The sequence below is a fragment of the Rattus rattus genome, chromosome 1 (assembly GCF_011064425.1).
Source record: "Rattus rattus isolate New Zealand chromosome 1, Rrattus_CSIRO_v1, whole genome shotgun sequence".
Classification (NCBI taxonomy): Eukaryota; Metazoa; Chordata; class Mammalia; order Rodentia; family Muridae; genus Rattus; species Rattus rattus.
This window is the reverse complement of record NC_046154.1, coordinates 212,625,437-212,646,609: the sequence shown is the minus strand read 5'-3', so window position 1 is coordinate 212,646,609 and position 21,173 is coordinate 212,625,437. Positions and strand designations below refer to the sequence as shown.

The window sequence follows — 21,173 nt, the reverse complement described above, 5'->3', positions numbered from 1 at the left end:
CGTGTGTATAGCCTGTGCTAAGTCCCTAGTGTACTGTGACTGCCTACCGTGTGTACATCCTGTGCTAAATCCCTAGTGAACTGTGACTGCCTACCGTATGTATAGCCTGTGCTAAATCCCTGGTGTACTGTGACTGCCTACCGTGTGTATAGCCTGTGCTAAATCCCTAGTGTACTGTGACTGCCTACCATATGTACATCCTGTGCTAAATCCCTAGTGTACTGTGACTGCCTACCGTGTGTATAGCCTGTGCTAAATCCCTAGTGAACTGTGACTGCCTACCGTGTGTACATCCTGTGCTAAATCCCTAGTGTACTGTGACTGCCTACTGCGTGTATAGCCTGTGCTAAATCCCTAAGCCCTACAAGCAAAACAGAACAGAAAAACCCAAATGAGCCAACTCTTTTCTTCCCCTTTTGTATAAAATTGACTGAAATGCTCAATTCTTTATGATGTAACACTAAATTTTTTCTTTGTAATAATCCGAATTTTCATGTCCTTTATATATAACTACAAATGTATAGATAGAAACTGCTGCTTTAGTACAGTGCACTCAGTTGTGCAAACTTATTTTTTTAGGATCAAAGAAGAGCACAAACCACAACCGACACAGTAAGTAAACGTATTCTGGTGCAGTACACTTGACTCCTGTTCTTCTGCCGTGTTCTGCTCTCTGCACCTCTGATGGTATTAGCTTACACTAATACTGGATAGGCTGCAGCTAGTGTGTCTTCTGCTTTCTGACTTTCTAGCTTGTAAGAGAGCTGCCTGCAGCTTCTTACTTCATCCACATAGTGACTGGATGTAGGTTTTTGCTGCCTGCTTGTGGACTAGTTGAGTGTTCAATTAATTTCCCTACTTTCTGATTGCCTGGTGATAATTGGAGCTCACATTTCCATTGGCTGTAGCTTTTGTGCCTGTGGTTTTTTCTTTTTAATTTATTATTACTTTGGGTAAAAAAAATGAATCTACATTGTTATTCTTTTGTTTTTTTCAGTCACATTATTTGCTTATTTAAACAGGTGGTTTCCCTTTAGTGGGATCACTGAACTGGTAAATAACGTTCTTCAGCCCCAGCAAAAACAACACAATGAAAAGGAGCCCCCGACGTAAGTAAGCAGTCTGCATAGACTAACGGTATCTAATGCAATAGGACACTGGAGAGTGCGAGTTAAAATTCTGCCCTGGAATGCAGGGCCTCAGTGAGGGAACTGTGAGGCGAAAGTTCAGTAGTTCTGCCGTTCGTCCATGGGAATCTAGACAGAAAACAAGGATAACTTAGAGGTCATGGAAAAGAACAGGCAATCCTCCTCACTTACATGAATATGTAAGCCATATTTGCCCAGAGACATATTTCCCCAATAATGTATATTCTACAGTATCTCCAAACAAAAGTGCTAGAGGATAGTAAGAAGTATTAACTCCTAAATTTGTTGTGCGGTCAAATAGTTTTTGGATAAGTTGTTTTAAGAAAGATTAAGCAGATTTAGTGTGGCAATTCTGAGAACCTAACTAGGATTAGATCTTAACACTGTTTACTAAACTTATTTGACTATCAAATTATGCTTCACAACACATTTTTACATTATAAAACTTGATTGGGGAATAAAGTAATGTATTCTCACAATGACCTGAAACACTAAAAACTTCTAGATTCCTTTTCTTTTAGTCGTGTAAAGAGATTTTTAAAGAAGTTGTTCACAGATTATGCTTATTCTTAATTGCATAAATGAAAGTGAAATAAGTCACTTGAGCTTACAACCTATTGACCCAAACTGATTACAGGATCTGAGCTATAGGCAGTGGGGTCTGAAAATGTCTTACCATGCCATGGATGAGAGGAAACATGTACATAATGAGCAACGGTAACATCGACTATAGTTAGTTCACATTTGATTTTTATTGATTTCTGATGGAAATTTGCCATGCGAATAGCTATTGCAATAAGAATAATAATAGTATATATTTCAGTACTTTCCTACAAAAATGCTGTAATGGCTTGGATTAAGACCAAAGGTTAGGGATAATAATGTTATGAAAGTTCACACCAGGAAGTATATTCAGAAATGACATTTGCTGTCTACAGTGATTTTAGGAAACCAGTCCTCTTTTGTGTTGGTTAGAAACTGTTTACCTTATTTTTTCTTTTGTTTTTGTCAACAGTCATTGAATTTTTTTTTCTCTAAAGATTACATATATTAGGGGATTCTCATATTTATATTTAGGGGATCACATATTTTAAAGATTCTACTGAAAGTGATTTTCAATAGCCCATAAAAAGGAACTGTCCTTTTAGCTATCAAACATGCATCCAAGGAGCAATATTTGGGAGCTTTTATCAAAGGGCAAATTGTTAATCAACCACCCTTCTCCTGCCTCTCTGCCCCCTCCCTTCTCTCCCCTCCCTTCTCTCTTCCTCTTTCTCTTCCTCCTGCCTCCTTCTTCCCCCTTTCTTCTCTTTATTGCCCCCACCCAATTTCTTTTTCTTTCAGAAGACTGAATGTTTTGACTTCAGGTCACAGAGTCAGTCACTACCTGCCTGTATTGCTGACGAATAGACAGGGTGTCACAGTGCCTGCCCCTTGTGCTTGCTTACTCAGTGTGTAATGGACCTGAATCTAGGATTAGAGATGAACATTTAAAACAACAGAGCAGCCTCTTATTAATTCAGACGAGGAGATAAGGTCCTTCAGAGTATTGATCGTGTATTTTGAAGGGAATGCCAGTGAAAATTGAAGACTTAGAAAATAGCATTAATTTTGGCTGGATGTGGTGGTGCTCATCTTTAATTCCAGCAGTGAGTAGGGTGTCTGTGAGTTTGAGGCCAGCCTGGTCTACAGAGCAAGTTCCAGGAAGCCAGAGCTACATAATAGAGACATCCTCTCTCAAAAAAAAAAAAGTTTTAATTTTACATTTCCCTTGTTATTTTTTGGAAAGACTGATGACAGTATTGAGAAAAGATCTTTCATTTTAGTCTGTGAACTTAATGATGCTTGATTGGTCATGGTTGAACGTTGATATAGTTATGAAATGATGTAGGCAGTTACTGCACATAGATATATACAGGTCCAACGTAGTTTTCATTCTGAATAATCTAAATTTGACTGCATCGGTTGTATACTTTAGAGCCATCTGAAATTCTTTGGGGCTTAATGTAGGAGTAAATAAATAAGAACCACAACAAATATATTGTTTATTCAGAAAATGCTATTTCTGTCATGGTACATTCCAATAATCCCGGCCACTCAGGAGATTGCAGTTGGATGTTGAAACATGGGTCATAACAAGATCTTCTCTTAATAAAAATAAAGGTATGAAAGGGTTAATTGCTTTTTTATGCAAAGAATACGTTCAGTGAGAGATGCATCAACTGGGTGTTCGGCTCATTGACTCGTTATATATAGGGACTGTATCTGGCAATGAGCAGCACGTTCACGAAGCTGACCACTACCAGCCATGTCTTACCTCATGCTCCTTCTTCAGGAACGCTGCCTCCCATCCTTGAAGTGGGATAGCTTGTATCCTGACCTCTATAGACACACTGTTTTCTACATAGCATCATTATTTTTGTCTATTTTTATTTATGTTACACAAATCCACCATATGATGTAGAGTCTACTGTGTGTGTCTTATTTTTCACAAGATATTTGTGAGATACAGAGTTTGATTTCAAGTAGCTGTGTCTCATTTATCTCTTAATGTACAATACTTTGGTATCTTAGTAGGTTTTATTTTATCTATTTTAGTCTGAAATATTTTATCTTATTTCTAGTCTTTTGACTACTATTAATAGTGCTGTTTTATGCATTCTGAAGACATTATTTTCCTGGTTACTCTGGAGGATCATTTTATAGTTACTCCTAAAAGTAAATACTTTATCAAATTAAAGATACTTTCAACATTGAAATTGCTTACTGTGTCAGGGTGTTTATCTCCATTTCCTGAATGATTTATTTGATAATGCTGCATGTGCCATTTGCTGAGCATGCCTTAATCCTTGAGGCTTTAGTGACTCTGCATCTGACTTGGACGTGGGGAAAGGGATTGTAAGTACAGAGGGGCTACAGAGGAATGAGGGACTTTATTGTGTCATGTCCCTTCACTCTGTGAACTGATTGCAGCTTTATAGTTTGTCACTGCTCCAGAGGCAGTGGGGTCTGGGAGAATGGAGCCAAGAGTGAGGTAGACTAAGGTCTCAGAAGGTCTCATAAAACTTTCTTCAGAGCATCAGACAGTTTAACCCTCTCCGAGGGTTAAGGGGAATCACATGAGTAAAGTTTACAATCACAAGGACAAGCTGCATGTGGCAATAACCCGTTTTTCCATGGTGGCATATAGACAAGTAGCAGTAGCCAGTTGTAGGGAAGAGTGTGAAGTAAACGCACACCTACCTGCTACACCAGGAAAGCACATCCCACAAACAACTCTGTGCTTTGAGGAAAATTAGGTCACAAGACTCTTATTTTCTCACAAGCACTCAGAATTCTTCTTAAATGACTCTACTCTTGGACCATGTTAACAATAGTTAACTATGTCAACCAAGATTAAGTGTAATTAAGTCATAGAAATCTCTAGGAATGTAAGTAGTATCATCAGAGCTTTATTTCTTTTTTAAACACATGGTGTTTTATCTAGGTGATGGGGCATCAAGCCATTTTGTTCCCCAAATGGGATCTGAACAAGGACAACACTAGTGGACATCCCGCAGTGGGTGGGAAATGCTCACGAGGCCTCGACCCTACACACAGCACTGCAGGCAACTGAGGAAAGCTGGGGAGGGTGAGGTGCTTTTCTTAAGGGAGGAGTCCAGTGCCAGATGGTCAGCCCTGAAAACATGCATACAAGTAATGTATGGGCTAAAGACACTACATTTAGGACTAAATATGTATACACATAAGTATATATGTGGGCAATAACAGTTAGTGAAAAAAAGGCCATGAATTTGAAAGCAGGTAACAGTGTATGGGAGGATTTGGAGGGGGGAAAGGAAAAGAGAGAAATGTACTTATATTATTTAAAAAATAAAACAAAATGACATAACCAAAACCAAGTGTGTGCACATAAGCACAATGCACATGCAAACGTACATGCACACACAGAAAACCAAAACCAAAAAACCCTATGGAATCAATCCACTTTGCTATTGTCATCTACTCCTTAGCACAGGACCAGCACTGAAGTTTTGTTGATTTACCCAGTGTCATTCCATTGAAATAATTTTCTCTTTTCCTCTCCCAGCAGCTATTAACTGCAACTAGCTTCTTGGCTAGCGATGGGACTTTATGCCCACTTCCTTTCTCTGTGCTGGCATTTTTTCCTGGCGTGAACTATGCAGTCCTTGTACATGCTGTTACAGTCTTTGGATTCATATATGCGTCAGCCCAGCTATGTCTGTAAACAGTTTTTTATGTTGTCCATTACCCCTGGGTCTTGCAGCCTTAGGTCTGCTATTCTTCATAGATCTTTGAGCCTGGAGGGGAGGGATGTGATAAAGATATCCCATTTAGGGCTGATTGTTCCAAAGCTTTTCATTCTCTGCATATTGCCTATCTGTAGGTTTCTATGTTAATTGCCGTTTTAACAAGAAGCTTCTCTGATGAGGGTCGAGTGATGTACCCAATGGGTAAGCAACAGTCATTAGGGGTTGTTTTATTGTTGTGTCTATTTAAGAGAATAATAATTGTAGGTTTTTCCCTGGGGCCCTTGACCCGTCTGGTCTCAGGTTGGTTGTTGGCCACTTTAGCAGTTGGAGTATGAGCTCTGTGTCATGGAGTGGGTCTGAAGTCAGTAAGAAGGGAAATGGTCACTCCCACAACATTTGTTTTGCTACTGCATCCATCAGAGACCCTGTCTTACATACAGGTTCTATTTCGGCTCACAGGGTTCATAGCTGGGTCAGAATGATGATTACTTTTCTCCTCTTATAGCCTATGAGTATCTTCTAGCACCAGCTTCAGTGGTGTGAAGCTTCCACTTGATTACCAACTCAGTTTCTTTACGTTTAATGACATAAGCAGTAGCATCTTTACCAGTAGGGTCTCAGCATCAGGTCATGGGGTAGCCAGTATTACTGCAGTAGTCTCTACTGCTTGGAAGGAGAGTCTGGACCTCTTTGGCCAACAACTCTAAAAGATTTAACCCATTCCTGATAGCTGGGCAGTATCTGGTATAAAGTTGGGTATTCTCTGGTAACTCCGTTTAGATTCCACTTATACATGTCTGTATTTTAGGAAGCTGAATGGAGTGTTAGTCTTTGATGGTGAGGTATTTCTTGGAGAAAGCAAGAAGATGGATTGGAGGCAGCAGAAAGATGGATTCTGTTTTCAAATCCAGGGGAACTGACATTATTAACATTGAGAGTTATTACTGAACAATATTCATTATTTTGTTGTGGTTTTTAGAATTTTGTCAAAACTTTCTGGGATTATTTCTTGTGTCCTCTCCTCTTGGGTGTAGTAAATCTTTATTTTAGGCTGAAGTGTTCCATTTAGTTTTTTTTTTAGAGCTGGATCTGTAGACATTAATTGTTTAAATTTGATCTTATGATGAAATGTGTTTTCTCCTATTATAATTGATAATTTTTTTTTTGTTTTTGTTTTGTTTTTTTTTTTTCCCAAATAGGGTTTTTCTGTGTAAACAGCCTTGGTTGTCCTGAACAACCAAGTTTGTAGACCAGGATGGCTTTGAACTCACTGAGATCTACTTGCTTCTGCCTCCCTAGTGCTGGGATTAAAGGCAAGCACTAGCATGCCCACTTGGCATGATTGATAGTTTTGTTGGTGTCTAAGTTACTATTCTATTGCTGTGAAGAGACACCATGGCCAAAGTAACTCTTACAAAAGAGCATTTAATTAGGGTGTTTACACTTTCAGAGATTTAGTCCGTTATCATCATGCCGGGAAGCAGCATGGCAGGCACAGTGCTGGAGAAGTTGGGATCTACAACCTGGATCATTGGGGTGGTGGTGCATGGGTGGGTACAGGGGCGGGGAGGGGGGAAGGAAGGAAGGGAGTGTGAGTTAGTGAGTCTGTGAGTTAGTGTGTGTGTGTGTGTGCTGGACTGGGAATGGGCTTTTGAAATCTCAACTCCCCCCACCCACCCAGGGGGGTCACACTTCCTCCAAAAAGGCCACACTTCCTAGTCATTTGAAATCATGCCAATTCCTGGTGACTAAATATTCAAATATTTGAGTCAATGGGGGGCATTCTTATTTAAGCCACCACAACTGGGTGTAGTGGTCTGGGCTGGTATCTGTTGTTTTTCAGTTTATAGAACATCAGTCTAGGCTCCTCTGGCTTTCAGAGTTAACATGGAAAAGTCAGGTGTTATTATTATAGGCCTGCTTTTATATGTGACTTGATCTTTTTTTTGTAGTTTTTAATATCCTTTTTGTTTTTTCTGTACAAGTAATGTTTTTGATTATTTTGTGACAGTAGGAATTTCTTTTCTGGTCTTGCCTATTTTGATATTTCACATACTTCTTGAATCCCAATAGGCATATAGGTTTTAGATTTAGGAAATTTTCTTTTATTAGTTTAAAATATTTTCTGTGCCTTTGGCTTGGGTTTCTTCATTATCCTGAATACCTATTATTTATAGGTTTATTTGGTTGGTTTTTTCAGTGTCCTAGATTTCCTGGATATTTTATGTCTGGATTTTTTTTTTTAGATTTTTAGCAGTTGAGTGATTGTTCAATTTTGTCTACCTTGTCTTTAAGACCTGGCATTCTCTCTTCTAATTAATTTAATATATTGGTAAAACTTTCCTCTGAGCTTTTTTGGTGATTTCCTGAGTCTTTTAGTTTTAGTTTTATTTCAGTTTGGCTTTTTGTGTGTGAGTGCTAATTCTATTTCTTTGTTAGATTCTATTTTCATATCATGAATTCTTTTCATTGTCATTGTTTTCAGCCACATGCTCTCAAGATCTTCATCAGTCGATTGTTTGTATCTTTTCCTTAAGGTCCTTGAACATACTCATAATTGGTATTTTGAGGGCTTTGTCTTGTGCTTCAGTTAAATTGTTTTTCTCAGCAAATTTTACCATAGAAGTAGTGGCTTTTGGATGAAGCATATTATCTTGGTTGTTTATGCTTGTGTTTTTGGGATGGGATCTAGATATCTGGAGTTATAATGTTTTTGGTGTTTGTTGGTATAGATATCTGGTCTTTCCTATGCTTCTGAGGTGTTGGACATTTATTTGTTCTTAGCCCCAACCTGTCAGCTTGTGTGCACTGGCTTGCATGGTACTGGGTTTTGGTCTTGGCGCCTCTTTGGGTTTCAGGGACTTTGTTCCCTAATTGGTGTAGTAGATGGGGTGTCTGATGTTGTAACTGGGACTCTGGGTTCAGACTTGAGTTCGTCCCATTATAGGTGCAGTGTGAGGATTGGGTGGTAGGCCAGCAGACAGCATAAGTGGACTGACCTGGGAAATCTCTAAGTAAGGTTTTGTTTTGCTCCATATGTCACAGGTCTTGGGACTCAGTAGTTGGTGTCTGCTGATGGCGTTGAAATGGTAGGATGGGGGAACTAGCTTTGGGGACTCCTGCCAGCAGTTCTTAATTTAACTCTGGGCTTATACTACAATCAGTCCCAGGATGATGCAGTGAAAAGTGTGCGTGATAGATAGGTGAGCAAGCTGGGGAAGGAGAATTACTCTGGGGAGTCTCTTAAATAGAGGTTAGAGTTGGGCTTCATATAGTTGCTGTCTTGGGACCAGTCTAGTCATTAAAAAAAATCCAAACATTCAGAAATATATATATTTGGCTATATTGCTAGCCTTAAACCAATGAAATACCTGATTTATTTGAGATCATTTTGTTAAATATTTTCACAGTGACTTACTGATTTCTCTAACATGTCAAAAATGAAGGTAGCTATTGATTATAATAATAATGATAATAGTTATAACAGTAATAATGCTAATAGTTCTTAGCATTGAATTAGAAACAGTCTCTTCTAAATTGCCTTTTTAGTTTCTGCTTTTTTTTTTTTTTTGGTTTGTTTCAGATGTATATATTATTTCAAATGCAAATTCTTTCCACCTCCTGAATTTTCTGCTTCTATGCTGCTTTGCAGATGAAAAACTCCAGGTTGAAATTTATTCCTTAGTTGTTGCCTACCATATCTCCTTTTTAAGAACAAGATGTTTAAAATCCCCAAAATGTTCCTTTTCTGTGAAGTCCTGCTATTACTATTCACAATTAATGCCTGTCTTCTAGAATTAGTTTTTCTTACACTTTCTTTCACAGGTGTTTAATTGACTTACACTTGGTTTACTTGATATGTCCAGTGTTTATACATGTATCTCTCTTTTTATTTTAACTGATGTCACCCATGCTGTGACAAAACACCATGCCTAAGGCAACTCACAAAAGAAAGTATTTACTTGGGCTTACAGAGGGTTAGACCCATGATGGCCACAGAGCCATGGTGATGGTGAGAGCTTGACCCACAATCAGGAGGTAGAGGGTGGATTGAAGAGGGCAGGAAGCCTGAAGCCTCAAATCACACCTTGGGATACAGCTCCTCTAAAGGGTCACATCTAATCCTTCCTAAACAGGCTCATCAACTGGGGAACAAGTATGCAAACATGAACCAGTGGGGGAACACCACCAGTATACTGTGTGCTTGGAATATATAGATTTTCCCCACCTCCTCAAGTCACTCTATAATACAGAGTAGGTGTTCTAATTTGAGTCTGTATAAATTGAGTTTATTTTTTTTGAACTACACTATACTGCTTGAAGACAACTGTTACATTTATTGTTTCTATAGCATAACATCAGACAGAAACAACCTACCTAAGAGAGGAAACATTTATTTTGGTTCATGATTTCTAAAGGTTTAGTTCTTGGTTTCTTGGTTGCATTCATCAGTTGAGCAGAATGTGGCAGTGGGATCATATGGTAGAGGTTACGTACCTCAAGATAGACAGACAGATTGTACAGAGATTTGGGGAAGAGGGAGAAAGAGGTGAGAAGGGAGTCGGGGCTAGGAAGAAGATGCTCTCATTAACCTTTAGGACAGTGCTTCTCAACCTTCCTAAAGCTGTGATCGCTTTTTTTTTTAAATTATTGGTTATTTTATGTATTTATATTTCAAATGCTATCCCCCTTCCTGGTTTCCCCTCTGCAAATCCCCTATCCCACCCCCTGCCCCTGCCTCTATGAGGGTGCTCTCCCACCCACCCATCCACTCCTGCCTCAACACTCTAGCATTCCCCTACACTGGGGAAATGAGTCTTCACAAGGCCTTCCCTCCCATTGATGCCAGATAAGACCATCCTCTGCTACATATGTGGTTTGAACCATGGGTGCCTCCATGTGTACTCTTTGATTGGTGGTTTAATACAGTTCCTAATGTTGTGGTGATCCCCAATGATAAAATTACTTTTTTGTTACTTCATAACTGTAATTTTGCTACTCTTATGGGTTATAATGTAAATATCTTGCAGGATATCAGATATGTGACCCTAAAAGGGGTTGCAACCCATAGGTTGAGAACTACTGCTTTAGGATCTACCCCTAATGACCAGAATCCTTCAGCTGCCCTACTTCCCAACATTTTTATAACCTCCGCAAATATTTCCTCAGCTAAGTATCATGCATTCAGTGCAAGATCCTTTGGGGGCAACATTTCTTGTCCCAATCATTACAAAAATACATCATCTAAACACTACCTCAAAAATAACTCAAAGTTTAGATACCTGTATCTATAAAGATTATATGATGGATGTGTGAAAAGGGAGAAAGTAAATTTAACAGCAGTCTAGAAATATGAAAAGATATGACTTCACGATGAAAAGCGTTTGAAGTTTAATGATCAAACCGTCCACTGGTGACCTTTAAAGTAGTAGTGTAAATGACTAGTTTGTGGAGAGCTTAAAATTACACCAAATGTTTAAAATAACAAAGATGAAACCATGAGGCTGGGGATGAGATTTTGATGGACTAGCAGTAAACACGAATTTAAAAGTCCTGTTCATTCACAGAGACGAACACATTTGCTTTGGAAGATACTAACTTTAATGAGTTTTTAGTGCAGAAATTGATATAGAACATACACCATAGTTTGTATTTATGTTACTGTGTATGTCTTAAATATTAGTATATAAAGTAGTTCTAATTAGAATATCATATCTTTGTTGTATTTATACCAGAGATTTTCTAAATATGGATTGTGCGTAAAGTTTAAGTGGAATACATCTAAGATGATTTATTTTCACATCATTTATGGCTGCCTTCATGTCCCATGATGAGTTGTGCAACCGACAAATGGCAACGCCTAAAATATTATGCAGCCCTTTACAGACAAGTGTATTGACTTTTGGTCTACCTTACCAGATAGTCATGTATTCAACTTTATGTATTTGAGATGGGTTGGACCTTTTATGTACTTCAAGTTTGGTTTTGACAATGTTGTTCTGGAGTAGGAGTAGACACAGCTTCCAATGAAATACAATATTGTGTCCATCTATGTAAGAATGGAACTTAATATATGATAGGCTGATATCACAGATTTTTGGAAGAGAAGTTAACTACTTAATAAATGATGATGGGGAAATAGAATATCTATATAAAGAACATTGAGATTAAATCTCTGCACCACATCATATACAGAAATAAACTTCAGATCGATTAAAAACTTAGCTATGAGTGGTAAAATTATAAGGCTATTCAGAAGAGACTGGAGAATTTTTGTGTGTAACATAGCTAAGTGCATACACGTATATGTGTGTACATATTTGTGCATACACAAACATACATACACACCAGTCAAATCACATAATGAATGAAGAAATTGATATATTGACAACTTTGGAGTACAAAATTAGCAATTACACCACAGACTTGGAGAAGATTTTTCTGTGTTTAAGTTTATAAAGGATTATATGTAAGCACTCCTTCAAAACAGGAAGATACATATAAAAAGTCAAATCTAAAGTATTTGATAAAAGATACAAAAAAGCAATTCATATGAGTGGCAGCCTGTTTGAATGAACTTCATCAGAAGCTAGAAAAATGTGGTGTTTTTTGGGTTTCATAGTGAGACTTCAGTGTTCTTGCTGCTGTATGTGCCTTGGGCATGATTTCAGGTTTGAGAATGTTTTCTTTTGTTAGTCATGATAGCACACACCTGCAGTCCTCTCTTTGTTGTGTCTAAGCAGGAGGATCTTGAGTTCTAAACCAACCTGGGCTACACAGATACTGGGGTAGATAGATAGGCAGGTAGGTAGGTATGTAATGGATAGATGGATGATAGACAGACAGACAGATAGATGATAGATGATGCATAGAGAGGCTTAGGACTAGAGAGCAATATGGATCTAAGGCAGGGAGAGTATGCAATGGAATGCATATGACACGTGGAAAGGATTAAAAGTAAGACAGGATAACTTCAGAAGGTTACTCAAGAAATAGTGTGAAACCTGGGCTTAAAGACGTGTACTTGTCCCTACAGTTGTATGTCACTTAACAGTGGGGACATATTATGAGAAATGTATTATTCGATGACTTCATCATTCTGCAGATAACATACAGTATAATAGCATAAACTTAAACCATATAGTCTGCTGTATACACCTAGGCTAGAGCTATATTCAAATTCCATGAAGCTACAAATGTTACATGTGCAGCTTGTAACTGTGGTTGAAGGATCACCATTTGGCACATGACTGTAGATTCCAGACTTGGGGGACATTATAAGTATTTTCTTATTTATAGCAATGGACAATGAATAAGTTAATTTTTACATATTAGTGAAAATTTCAAAATATTTCATATTGTTTTGTGTTTCATATTGTGGAATGTTGTGCATGAATGCTCTTGAAATGAATGTGTATTGTACTATTTTGGTATGGAAATATTACTTTTGATCTAAAGTTCCCATTTGATCTAAAGTTCACTTCAAGACCTTTATTTTATATTGATTTTCTGTTTATATGCTCTATATATTGTTGGCAGCAAGCTAATAGAGCCAATTCCTCATATTTACTCTCTCATTAGCAATCTCCTACTATTTGCCTTATTTGCTGCTTTAGTGTTGTGTGTAGACATACTTAGAGTCCACATACATTATAATGAATTTATTAGAACATTCTTTGTATCTTTTTACAGTTTTAAACACAGTTTATTAGATATAAGGTATGTCTGATATCTTTGCTTTGTGGATTTCCACCTTCATGGAGTATTTTCTCAGTCCTGCTTTCACTCCCTCTATCCTTCCTTTCCTTAGTGGCGAAGTGAGTCTTATAGGCAGCTTACAGTTGAGTCCTTTTTTCTTTCCTTTTAAGGGAATCTTTCATTTCTTTCTGTAAGACAACATAGTCTAGATAACCAATTGTCCATGAAGGATGTGCACCTTTTCTATATATCCTTTATCTTAATAATTAAAAACTTAATTAAAATATAATTATATTATTCCCATTTCCTCTCTTCCATTCCTCCGGTGTTCCAAGCCCCAGTTTCTTCAGAATGTGATTGTTCCCAAATCCGTGTCGTCTCTGAATCTGTTATGTCTCTTGCCACAGATTATTTAGTCTTTTGTTTTTAGATTTTGCTTTATGCTGTGTCTTGAGTGGCACACTTTTGAGGTGGACATCCCCTTTCCATCAGGCTGTTGGTGTTGAGAGTTGAAACATGAAGCAAATCAAGACTTCAGATAGGTTTGAATTTTGTTGTTGCCACCCCTGTCTTCAGTGCAACACAGTCATCCAGTTCTTTAAAGAATGTGAACTGTTTTGCATGCACTTATAATGATGCTAGAGAACTAGAGGTTGCTTCCATGTTCTGGCTGTCCTTACACACTCTCTCGTATGAGGATTGCATGTAGTACCCCCAACACACTTGAGTTTTTACAAGCACTTGACTAGTGATGCTTATTGCTTAGTGATTGCCCTGTAGGGAAGCAGGTCTTCTCTGTACGTTTTTCACCTTCCAGGCTTGACAGCTACCAGACCTTGAGCGTGGGTCACCTCATGAGTTCTCTTTCCTATCCATGCTTTGATTTCCAGTTCTGTATCCAGTTTGGAGGCAGGAGCTTCCTCCTACATCTTAATGACGAAAGATGTTTTATTCGTGTTTGGGTAGGTCCGTGGAACCAAGGTTCTTTTCTGCATTGTGGATAAAGGTTTTTTTCCTCTCAAATCTTGTCTTTAGCTTCGATGGCTCTTTGTCTTTATCTTAAGTGACAGAGGCTACTTTCTTCCTCATGGCTTAAATAAAGCTTTTATTATTTTATCTAAGAAAATCATGTCTGTACCTCAGTGGCCACAGTTTACCCAGCAATATGCACTTCCCTAGAGTAGGAATTCATTTCTCCTGACTCAAGTTTTCAAGTCTCCCAGAGCACTTGGGAAGGAAGCTTCCAGAGCACTTGGGAAGGAAGGTCTGTGGGCAAAGCCTGGTGATTAGCAGCCTTCTTTGAGTCTGGGTCTTTGGTTGTTTGAAGCTGTCATGTTAGCCGAATCTTACAATTGCACAGTTTGTTAGTATCTCTCTGGAGATGTAGCTTCTTAGACAGAATGCTTACTTAGAATGTGTGAAACCTCATTTTCAGTCCCCAGAACCGTATAAAGTGGACGTGGTTGTGTGAGTATTAACAGTTACACTAGTGTCTTTGGATTTAGATTGTTTGCCTGACAATTTGCTTTCTGATGGGCTCAAAATAAGTTATAATTTTGTAGATTTTCATTCTTTTGTCACTGTTAGAATTGGAGTGGCATCATTTTTAGTTTTTTAAATCTTAAGTTAATCATGGTTATTAAACACTTAAATTTGTCTTTATAAATATAATAAAACAATTTTTAATAATAGTAAATGAAACATCTTTCTAGATGTCTTTTCTTTTGACCTAGTTTTCTTTTAAATTCATTTTATTTTTATTTATGTGTGTGTGTGTGTGTGTGTGTGTATGCGTGCGTGTGCATGCGAGTATGAACACATGTGTGTATACGCATGCATGTGAGTATGAACAAGTGTGTGTTTGTGTCCAGTATATCAGAAGAGGGTTGCAGAACTCCTGTGGTTGGAGTTACAGGTCATTCTGAGCCACTTGGCGTGGGGGCTGGGAGCCAAACTCTTTTCCTTTCAATTAAGCAAGTGCTCTTAATTGTTGAGACAGTTCCCTAGGCTCTAGACTTTTAGTTTGAAAGTGTACTTGGCGTTACTTTATTTGCATAATTTTTTTGTTAGGTGATAATATTTCACAGTATTTTCTTTTTGCAGCTAAGTTGTGTTCAGACTGTTGAACACAACTCTCTCTGTGAGATTATCTCTCTGTAAGCTTCTTTAGTTCAGTACAGTTGTAACTGTATCTCACTGGTTTTAAGATACTAGGTTATGGCTTTTTTGTGAATATAAAATTGGCTTCTTGTATTTCTGAAGCTAAACTGTTGAAAATCAATGGTTTTTGTTATGTTCCACAAACACAACCAGTTGATTTTACAGTTAATATGTATATCAAAGATAGAACTAAGTTTAACATTTATGACGTAATATACCATGTAAGCAAGATATTCTATAGTTTTCAGATTAAATTTTATACTTTTTATTCTCATTTTGGGTATTTTGATTATAAAATTATGTCCACAGATTGTGATTTTGATCACTAGGAAACCAGTTTTTAAAACCCTTTTCCTTCCCTGCAGAAAGCTGCATCAACAATTTGAAATGTATAAGGAGCAAGTCAAGAAAATGGGAGAGGAATCGCAACAGCAGCAAGAGCAGAAGGGCGACGCCCCAACCTGCGGCATCTGCCACAAGACAAAATTTGCAGATGGATGCGGCCATAACTGTTCATATTGCCAAACCAAGTTCTGTGCTCGTTGTGGAGGTCGAGTGTCGTTACGCTCAAACAAGGTACAGTACTGGAGTGCTCCTTATGCCATAGTTAACCTTAAAATCAGCAGACAACTGAAATTGCTTCTGAGCTTAACCAAAGAACAAACACCCGTGCTTTCATGTTAGACAAAGGTTTGCATCTTTTTCTGAGTGTGAAAGGTAATCTTAACTGTCCATATCAGCTTATGATACAGTTAGACTCAGGGCCTTCGACTTTGAATTTCCCTGAGAACGCTAGATGAATTGTTCTGTCCTCTGTATGGATAATGAACACTTCGATCCAGAGACTGAGAATGAGTCTTACAGCAACGCAAATGAAGCCGAGCTCTGACAGAGTTCCTCTCTTTCTAGGATGCGTTCACAGACTTTGTACTTCCTTGGGTGCTTGAAACAGGCTCATTTTAGTTCTGAGATTTGTTTTTTGATTTTGTAGCTTTGGAAGCTTTACTTTTGTTTTTGTTTTCATACTTATGAAATAACATTCTTTTTAATTTACATTTCAAATGTTATCCCCTTTCCTGGTTTCCCGTTCATAAACCCCCTATTCCTCTTATCCCTGAGTCTAACTATATCATACTTCTCCCTCTTCTTCTGTGAGGGTGTTCTCCCACCCATCCAACCACCCCCTTCCCGCCTCCCTGCTCTGATTTTCCCCTACACTGGGGGGTCCAGCCTTGGCAGGACCCACGTGCTTCCCCTCCCATTGGTGGCCAACAAGGCCATCCTCTGCTCCATATGCAGATGGAGACATGGGTCTGTCCATGTGTACTCTTTGGGTAGTGGTTTAGTCCCTGGGAGCTCTGGTTGGTAGGTATTGTTGTTCTTATGGGACTGCAAGCCCCTTCAGCTCCTTCAATCCTTTCTCTAATTCCTCCAATAGAGACCCTTTTCTTAGTTCAATGGTTGACTGCCAGCATTCGCTTCTGTATTTGTCATGCTCTGGCAGAGCCTTTCAGGTTCCTGGAGATGTCTATATCAGGCTCCTGTCAGCATGCACTTCTTGGCATCAGCAATATTGTCTGGGTTTGGTGGCTGTATGTGTATGGCTGTATCCCCAGGTGGGGCAGGCTGTGAATGACCATTCCTTCAGTCTCTGCTCCAAACTTTGTCTCCTTACTTTCTCCCTTCTAAGGACTGATGCATCACACTTTGGTTGTTCTTCTTCTCGAGCTTCATGTGCTCTGTGGATTGTATCTTGGGTAATCCGAGCTTTTGAGCTAATATCCATGGACTAGTGAGTGCATACCATGTGTGTTTTTTTGTGATTGGGTTACCTCACTCAGGATGATATTTTCTAGTTCCATCCATTTGCCTATGAATTTCACGAAGCCATTGTTTTTGATATCTGAGTAGTACTCCATTGTGTATATGTACCACAATTTCTGTATCCATTCCTCTGTTGAAGGGCATCTGGGGTCTTTCCAGCTTCTGGCTATTATAAATAAGGCTGCTATGAACATAGTGGAGGATGTGTCCTTGAAATATGTTGAAGCATCATTTGGGTATATGCCTCAGGAGTGGTATAGCTGGGTCCTCAGGTAGTACTATGTCCAATTTTCTGAGGAAGCTCCAGACTTTTTTCCAGAGTGGTTGTACCAGCTTGCAATCCCACCAACAATGGAGGAGTGTTCCTCTTTCTCCGAATCCTTGCCAGCATTTGTTGTCACCTGAGGTTTTGATCTTAGCCATTCTGACTGGTGTGAGGTGGAATCTCAGGGTTGTTTGATTTGCATTTCCCTGATGAATAAGGATGTTGAACAATTCTTTGGGTGCTTCTTGCCCATTCGATATTCTTCAGTTGAGAATTCTTTGTTTATCTCTGTATCCTATTTTTAATAGGGTTATTTGATTCTCTGGAGTCTAAATTCTTTTTTTTCCCTCCATCTTTGTTAACTTGGGTATTTCTTATTTACATTTCAATTGTTATTCCCTTTCCCAGTTTCTGGGCCAACATCCCCCAACCCTTCCCCCTCCCGTCCTATATGGGCTTCCCCTCCCCATCCTCCCCCCAGCAATCACGTTCACTGGGGGTTCAGTCTTGGCAGGACCAAGGGCTTCCCCTTCCACTGGTGCTCTTACTAGGCTATTCATTGCTACCTATGAGATTGGAGCCCAGAGTCAGTCCATGTATAGTCTTTGGGTAGTGTCTTAGTCCCTGGAAGCTCTGGTTGATTGGCATTGTTGTTCATATGGAGTCTCAAGCCCCTTCAAGCTCTTTCAGTCCTTTCTAAGATTCCTTCAACGGGGGTCCTGTTGTCAGTTCAGTGGTTTAATGATGGCATTCGCCTATGTATTTGCTGTATTATGGCTGTGTCTCTCAGGAGAGATCTACATCCGGTTCCTGTTAGCCTGCACTTCTTTGCTTCATCCATCTTACCTACTTTGGTGGCTGTATATGTATGGACCACATGTGGGGCAGGCTCTGAATGGGTGTTCCTTCTGCCTCTGTTCTAAACTTTGCCTCCCTATTCCCTGCCAAGGGTATTCTTGTTCCCCTTTTAAAGAAGTAGTGAAGCATTTGCATTTTGGTCATCCTTCTTGAGTTTCATGTGTTCTGTGCATCTAGGGTAATTCAAGCATTTGGGCTAATAGCCACTTATCAATGAGTGCATACCATATGTGTTTTTCTGTGATTGGGTTATCTCACTCAGGATGATATTTTCCAGTTCCCTCCATTTGCCTATGAATTTCATAAAGTTATTGTTTTTGATAGCTGAGTAGTATTCCATTGTGTAAATGTACCACATTTTCTGTATCCATTCCTCTGTTGAAGGGCATCTGGGTTCTTTCCAGCTTCTGGCTATTATAAATAAGGCTTCTATGAACATAGTGGAACATGGGTCATTGTTATATGTTGGGGCATCTTTTGGGTATATGCCCAAGAGAGGTATAGCTGGGTCCTCAGGTAGTTCAATGTTCAATTTTCTGAGGAACCTCCAGACTGATTTCCAGAATGGTTGTACCAGTCTGCAGTCCTACCAACAATGGAGGAGTGTTCCTCTTTCTCCACATCCCTGCCAACATCTGCTGTCACCTGAGTTTTTGATCTTAGCCATTCTGACTGGTGTGAGGTGGAATCTCGGGGTTGTTTTGATTTGCGTTTCCCTTATGACTAAAGATGTTGAACATTTCTTTAGATGTTTCTCAGCCATTCGGCATTCCTCAGCTGTGAATTCTTTGTTTAGCTCTGAACCCCATTTTTAAATAGGGTTATTTGTCTCCCTGTAGTCTAACTTCTTGAGTTCTTTGTATATTTTGGATATAAGGCCTCTATCTGTTGTAGGATTGGTAAAGATCTTTTCCCAATCTGTTGGTTGCCGTTTTGTCCTAACCACAGTGTCCTTTGCCTTACATAAGCTTTGCAGTTTTATGAGATCCCATTTGTCGATTCTTGATCTTAGAGCATAAACCATTGGTGTTTTGTTCAGGAAATTTTCTCCAGTGCCCATGTGTTCCAGATGCTTCCCCACTTTTTCTTCTATTAGTTTGAGTGTATCTGGCTTGATGTGGAGGTCCTTGATCGACTTGGACTTAAGCTTTGTACAGGGTGATAAGCATGGATCGATCTGCATTCTTCTACATGTTGACCTCCAGTTGAACCAGCACCATTTGCTGAAAAAGCTATCTTTTTTCCATTGGATGGTTTTGGCTCCTTTGTCAAAAATCAAGTGACCATAGGTGTGTGGGTTCAATTCTGGGTCTTTAATTTTATTCCACTGGTCTATCTGTCTGTCTCTGTACTAATACCATGCAGTTTTTATCACTATTGCTCTGTAAACTGCTTGAGTTCAGGGATAGTGATTCCCCTGGAAGTCTTTTTATTGTTGAGGATAGTTTTAGCTATCCTGGGTTTTTTGTTATTCCAGATGAATTTGCAAATTGTTCTGTCTAACTCTCTGAAGAATTGGATTGGTATTTTGATGGGGATTGCATTGAATCTGTAGATTGTTGTTGGTAAAATGGCCATCTTTACTATGTTAATCCTGCCAATCCATGAGCGTGGGAGATATTTCCTTCTTCTGAGTTCTTCTTCAATTTCTTTCTTCAGAGGCTTCATGTTCTTATCATACAGATCTTTCATTTGCTTGGTTAAAGTCACACTGAGGTATTTTATTTTATTTGGGACTATTATGAAGGGTGTCATTTCCCTAATTTCTTTCTCGGCTTGTTTCTCTTTTGTGTAGAGGAAGGCTACTGATTTAGTTGAGTTAATTTTATACCCAGCCACTTTGCTGAAGGTGTTCATCAGGTTTAGTAGTTCTCTGGTGGAATTTTTGGGATCACTTAAGTATATAATCATATAGTCTGCAAATAGTGATATTTTGACTTCTTTCCAATCTGTATCCCTTTGATCTTTTGTTGTCTGATTGCTCTGGCTAGGACTTCAAGAACTATATTTGAACAAGTAGGGAGAGAGTGGGCAGCCTTGTATTTCCATTTTTTAAGTCCTGCATGGTTTTGTTCAATTCCTTCACCTGTTTGGTTGTATTTTCCTGTAATTCTTTAAGGGATTTTCGTGGTTCCTCTTTGAGGGTTTCTAATTGTTTACCTGTGTTGTCCTGTAGTTCTCTATCATCATCATGTGATGTGATTTCAAATCTGAATCTTACTTTTCCAGTGTGTTTCGATATCCAGTATTTGCTTTGGTGGGAGACCTGAGCTCTGATGATGCCAAGTAGTCTCGGTTTCTGTTGCTTAGGTGTCTGTGCTTGCCTCTCGCCCTCAGGTTGTCTCTGGTGTTATCTTGCTGTCTCTGACAGTGGCTTGTCCTTCCAGTAGGCCTGTGTGTCAGCACTCATGTAGACCTGTTTTCTTTCAGCTGGATCTGGGAACGGAGAGCTGCTCCTGGGATTGTGTGTCCTTAAGCCTCCAGGCGGGTCGCCTGAAGCAGAAGAGTTGGTCTCACCTCTGCTCTTAGGTGTGTCAGCGCTCTTGTTGACTGGCTTTTAGCTTGGGGTGCAGACAGAAACCAGAAGTGTCCTATGTCAGACTCCTCCCACCTTTGTGTGTCCAGAGGCCACCAGACTGGTCACATGTAGCAGAAGAGTTGGTTTTATCTCTGCTCTCAGGTTTGTTGGCACTCCTGGCAAGGCTTTCAGCTGTGGGACCAGTTCAGTTCAGTTCCAGGCGCCGGCAGAAACTGGAAGGTTCCTGCCCCCGACTGCTCCTAGGTTCCTGTGCCCATAGAGCACAGAAGGTACTAGATGGTTTCCTCTTGGGCCAGAAATGTGAGCAGAAGTGATGGAATCCCCTGAGCCTTCAGGATTGTCTGCACTTCTGAGAGTCCAGCTTTCTTCCCCATGGGATTTGGGTACAGAGAGCTCGAGTTTTTTTA

The 21,173-nt window shown here is 39.3% G+C and overlaps 1 protein-coding gene across 1 annotated transcript in view; it reads left to right on the top strand.

The window, feature by feature from the left end:
- Positions 1-305: 305 nt before the first annotated feature.
- Positions 306-21,173, top strand: part of LOC116910883 (regulating synaptic membrane exocytosis protein 2-like) — a 37,176-nt gene continuing 16,308 nt past the window's right edge. The window contains exons 1-3 of the mRNA XM_032914658.1: positions 306-612; positions 1,023-1,109; positions 15,646-15,856. Coding sequence (XP_032770549.1) covers positions 494-612; positions 1,023-1,109; positions 15,646-15,856 — 417 coding nt within the window. The 5' untranslated portion in view covers positions 306-493. The remainder of the gene's footprint in view (positions 613-1,022; positions 1,110-15,645; positions 15,857-21,173) is intronic.